The sequence below is a fragment of the Cervus elaphus genome, chromosome 1 (assembly GCF_910594005.1).
Source record: "Cervus elaphus chromosome 1, mCerEla1.1, whole genome shotgun sequence".
NCBI classification, from domain to species: domain Eukaryota; kingdom Metazoa; phylum Chordata; class Mammalia; order Artiodactyla; family Cervidae; genus Cervus; species Cervus elaphus.
In genome coordinates this window covers 58,832,759-58,838,361 of record NC_057815.1, presented here as the reverse complement: position 1 = coordinate 58,838,361, position 5,603 = coordinate 58,832,759, and the positions used below count along the sequence as shown (strand labels likewise).

At 36.4% G+C, this 5,603-nt stretch overlaps 1 protein-coding gene across 1 annotated transcript; it reads left to right on the top strand.

Annotated features, from left to right (window-relative positions):
- The first annotated feature begins 4,431 nt into the window (after window positions 1-4,431).
- On the top strand, window positions 4,432-5,400 carry LOC122701833 (olfactory receptor 10A5-like). The gene has a single exon (XM_043915212.1). The coding sequence runs from the start codon at window positions 4,432-4,434 to the stop codon at window positions 5,398-5,400; it is 969 nt and encodes a 322-aa protein (XP_043771147.1).
- Window positions 5,401-5,603: the final 203 nt, after the last annotated feature.

Here is a 5,603-nt window from a genome sequence, read left to right as displayed (position 1 = left end):
TGTTCTGTTTTATATATGCTAATATACATGTTTCAATGCCGTTCTTCCACATAGTCCAGAAGTCTGTTCTTTACATCTGTGTCTCTTTTGCTGTCTGGCATATAGGGTCATCCTTAAAGTCTTTCTAAATTCCACATATATAATCTATACTTTTATAGATTATATTCCATTCAAAGTCATTGCAAGCTAATGGCTATAATTCTTAGTGCTATATAATATATCCTTGTTTCTTACCTATTTTATACATAGTAATTTTGTATCTCTTAATCTCATACCCTTAGTTTGCCTCTCCCTCGTCTCCCTCTCCTTGAGTAACCACTAGTTTGGTTTCTATATCTGTGAGGTTATTTCTTTTTTGTTATATTCACTAGTTTGTTTTATTCCTATATAAGGAATATAAGTGATTTATATAGGTGATTTATTCCTTATATAGTGTTATCATAGAATATTTGTCCTTCTCTGACATATTACTAATCATGATGTTTTCTAGGTCCATGCACACATTTTCCTTTATTTTTTTCACATGGTTTCAAATAGTGGAATTTCATTCTTTTTATGGCTGAGCAATATAGTCCATTATATGTGTGTGTGTGTGTGTGTATACATATATATACACACACATATATATATATGCGCCCAAATACTTTTGAATCATACTTTTTATATTCTTAGGATATATACTCAGCAGTGGGATTGCTGGGTCATACACTAGTTCTCTTTTTAGTTCTTGTGTAACCTCCATCCTGTTTTCCATAGTGGCTGCATGAATTTACATTCCCAGTGACAGGCTACAAGGGTTCCCTTTTCTCCACATTCTTGCCAGCAAATTATTATTATTTGTAGACTCCTTGATGATAGCTCTTCTGACAGGAGTGAGGTGATATCACACTATGGTTTTGATTTGCATTTATCTGATTATTAGCCCAAGAATACTGGAGTGAGTAGCCTGTCCCTTCTCCAGCAGATCTTCCCAACCCAGGAATTGAACCAGGGTCTCCTGCATTGCAGGCAGATTCTTTACCAACTGAACTATCAGGGAATCCCCCCAATTATTAGCCATGTTGAACATCTCTTCACATGCCCATTAGCCATCCGTACATTTTTGGGGAAAAAAATTCTATTCAGGCCTTCTGCCCAGTTTTTGATTGGGTTGTTTGGTTTTTTTGATATTGAATTGCACAAGCTGTTTATGTATTTTGGATGTTAACCCCTTGTTGATCCTAATAACATTTTCAGGTATCTTCTTCCATTCTATGTGTTGTCTTTTTGTTTTGTTGGTGGTTTCTTTTGTTCTACAAGGGATTTAATGTTTATTAGGTCCCTTTTATTTTTGCTTTTATTGATAATGGTTTTCCTTAAAGCTCTGTGACCCCTCCACAGACCAATAGACAGGTTTTATTATTTGTTGAATAATAATAATTTGTTTTACCTGTTACTACAGATAAAATTTCAAATTTATCATTGCATTTTAAAATGTGAGGTGTTGTTTTGGGTAGCATGAATATTTCATTATAATATTCGTGTTTATTCAAATACAAAGATTACAATATCAAGATAAATAATATAGATACATGAAACAAAAAGAAAAAAGTTAAAACACATATAACCACTACATTAATTTTTAACATTTAAATGAGTGCAATTGAGTTTTTCTATTTATGGATATGCAATTCCCTGATGGCTCTAAAGAATCTGCCTGCAATCCAGGAGACACAGATGTGGGTTCAATTCCTGATCAGAAAAATCCCCGGGAGAAGAAATTGATAACCCACTCCAGTATTCTTGCCTGAAAAAGCACATGGACAGAGGAGCCTAGAAGGTTATAGTCCAAAGGGTTGCAAAGAGTCAGACATGACTGAGCACATATACACAGCGCACCCATTTATGGAAGTAATTTATATTTTAAAATAAGTATCTTCACACTAAACATATTATTTTGTAACATACTCCATTCACGTATATGCCTCCATGTTATTAAATATTCTTTTATAACATGATTCTAAATTTCAGCTTAGAAATTCATAGCAGAGATATAACAATTTATTTAACCAACTTGCTATTTTGTTCTTTTGGCTCACTTGTTTGCAACTACACTATCATAAATAAGGTTGAGAAAAACATTCAGGTAAACACAATTTTCACCCAAACTTAGTCTAAAATTGCAGATAAGATATTGTTAGTTCAAAATTTCTTTGATTTGTATCGGGAGATCTATTTGTCATTTCTTACCTATCAAGTTTATTTCCCTTAACTTTTAGCATAACTGAGTACTGCAATTGTTTAATCTTATTTTTAATTTGTACTTACTTTTTAGTAACTTTGAATATCTTCCCATGTTTTATAGCCATTTTGATGTTAAATGTATGATTATATTCTTTGCATGATTTTTTTCTTTTCCCAATGTCTTTTTTCTTAAGAATTTTTTTTATTGTGGTGAGAACACTTAACATGAGAACTTTTTAAAACATTTTAGTTATACAATACAATCTGTTAACTATAGGCACATTAGACTTCTAAAAGTGATTCATCTGACAACACTGAAACTTTATACCCTTTACACAGAAACTCCCCTTTTCTCCTCCTTCAGTTCCCTGGATGTCAATATTCTACTCTTACAGTTTCAGGCCTTACATCTAAACCTTAATCCATTTAGATTTAGCTTTTTGAATTGTGTAAGATAGTTTTGTGTTTTTGTGTGTAGCGGAAAAGGTCTTTTTGCTGTGGCTTTTGTGATTTTACTTTTTCATTTTTGTTTCTTTTCTATCTGAATGGGTAAAGAAAAATTTCCCTATCCTCAAATGTAAAAGAAAAATAGCACAGGGATAAGGACATACTGGTATGAGTATATTTCCATTTATTTTGTTGTATACTGAGGAATACTTTCAGTTCAAGTGTTAGCTTAGTTATTTTGATATTTTTCCTAGTCATGTATTCTTGATTAAACTTCATAATTTCATACAGCACCCTAGATGTTTTGCCTGTCTTTTAGCAAACTTCATATTCACCCCTGTTGCCTAGAAAAGCCTTCATAGACTGCAGTAGGCACTCCTGTTTCTCATACATCCCACCCAAGGTACTATATATTTCCTGCATCATGCCCTTCATTGTGATTTAGTATAATTGATTATTTGAATATCTCCTTCATTAGATTCTAAAGTTAAAGGAGGCAATCAATCATCATATCACCAGTGCCTCAAAAGAAGTAGAATATATGTTGAATTTTTTCATATCATTGAAGGCTCTATCTCTTATTCATATAAACCAGGTTGTTTACACAAAACAGTTTTTCTTGCAGGTTGACTCTAATGTTCCTTATAACTTTTGCAGAATTTTTGTGAGAATCTGTTTCTTTTTCTTTTTTTGATTTGTCCAGTCTAGAAAGAGAAGTAGTTGGAACTCTTGGGACACACTCACTATCTACTTAGGTATATTAAAATACTCCTCTCAGATTTTAATTTTGAAAGCCAGTGGATATTCTGGGTCCTGATAATCAACTGTCAATTATAACTTTGCTGGACTGAGGAGAAATATCCTAAGGTGGTCACCTCATAATCTGATTAGACAAGAAAGAATAAGCATTAGATGACATGAAGTACTCTACTGTTTTTACATTGAAAAGGGGGCAAACTTGCCTTAAAACTGCTACATCCTTTCTTTGCATCTCCTTGCCACTTTTTCTACTACTTTGAGTCACCTCACAACAAAACATGATAAAACAGTTGAATTTTTCTATTTATATACACACTCAAGTTCTTTTAGGATTACAGTCCTTAAAAATGTACAAAAAAGTAATTACTGAGACTTCCTTGGTGGCCCAGTGGCTAAGAATCTGCCCTCCCAATGCAGGTGGCCAAGTTAGATTCCTGATCAGGGAACTACATCCCTCATGCTGCAAATAAGACACTGCACAGCCAAATAAATGAATAAACAAATAAATAAATGTTTTTTTAAAGTTATCATTATTTCTAGTAATAGGTGGGGAATCAAAACACCATGAATCTTTGAAGAAGGGGGAGACATAATAGGTATAAATAGAAATTTTCTATTGTTTTTCCTTCTGACTCCACCCAATTGCCTCAGGACCCCTCTCACTTAACCACACTCTGAGGGTATTAAGTGTGCATTGGGAAATAAGTGTGTGTGGATATGATCCAAATTGTTTTAGCAAATATAGTAACAAAGTGGGAAATGAAGCATAAAGAGTAAGACTGGGGAAAAATGAGACATTGCCTATTTCAGAATCCAGGCTCTGGTCTTTCTTCCTTGTGTCTTTATTCTCAGATAACACAAGACCTTTTCTCTTACAGCTGAGATCCTGATTGTGCTTCTTTCCCTGAAACTAAAAGGAATCCCAACAACAAATCTAGAATCTGACTCTTCCAATCAAGAGTCTCTCTCCATGACCACAGCTGGGGGGTCATTCCTATATCAATGGTTGAAGGAAACTGGACAAGAGTGAGTGAGTTTATCCTCCTGAGTTTCTCTTCCTTACCTACTGAAATACAGTCAGTACTCTTCCTGACATTTCTGGTCATCTACCTGGTCACTCTGCTGGGAAACAGCCTCATCATTCTGGTTACCTTGGCTGACCCCAGTCTGCACAGTCCCATGTACTTCTTCCTCAGGAACTTGTCCTTCTTGGAGATTGGCTTCAACCTGGTCATTGTGCCCAAGATGCTGGGGACCCTGGTTGCCCAGGACACAACCATCTCCTTTCTTGGCTGTGCCACTCAGATGTATTTCTTCTTCTTCTTTGGGGTTTCTGAATGCTTCCTCCTGGCCACCATGGCCTATGACCGCTATGTAGCCATCTGCAGTCCCTTGCACTACCCAGTCATCATGAATCCAAGGACACGTGCCAAACTGGCAGCTGTCTCCTGGTTTCCAGGCATTCCCATGGCTACTGTGCAGACCACGTGGCTCTTCAGCTTTCCATTCTGTGGCATCAACAAGGTGAACCACTTCTTCTGTGACAGCCCGCCTGTGCTGAGGCTGGTCTGTGCAGACACAGCACTGTTTGAGGTCTATGCCATCATTGGAACCATTCTGGTTGTCATGATACCCTGTTTGCTGATCCTATGTTCCTACACTCGCATTGCTGCTGCCATCCTGACGATTCCATCGGCAAAGGGGAAGCATAAAGCCTTCTCTACCTGCTCATCCCACCTTCTTGTTGTCTCCCTCTTCTATGTATCTTTAAGCCTCACCTACTTTCGGCCTAAGTCCAATAATTCTCCTGAGAGCAAAAAAGTGCTATCACTGTGCTACACAGTTGTAACTCCCATGCTGAACCCTGTCATCTACAGCCTGAGAAATAATGAGGTGAAGAATGCCCTTGGTCGGAGCTTCCACAAGGCTTTGGGTGTCAGAACTGCATTCTGTAGACATTTTGACGTATAACTAAATTCATTAAGTGAGGAACAATCAGTTCCATGTTTGGGATTCCTCTCTGCATCTATTCACATCTCCACTAAGACAAAAATCAGCTATTGAAAGGGCTGTTGAAAAGCACAGTGGAAAGAAAGCAATATAGAAATAGATTAGACCTATCATCATGCCTATCAAATTCCTCTGCTTGCTTGTTATGCACTTACTTCTTTCTC

Bases quoted from the DNA above. Each gene is read 5' to 3' on its own strand.
- LOC122701833 (XM_043915212.1), top strand. From the start codon at position 4,432: ATGGTTGAAGGAAACTGGACAAGAGTGAGTGAGTTTATCCTCCTGAGT.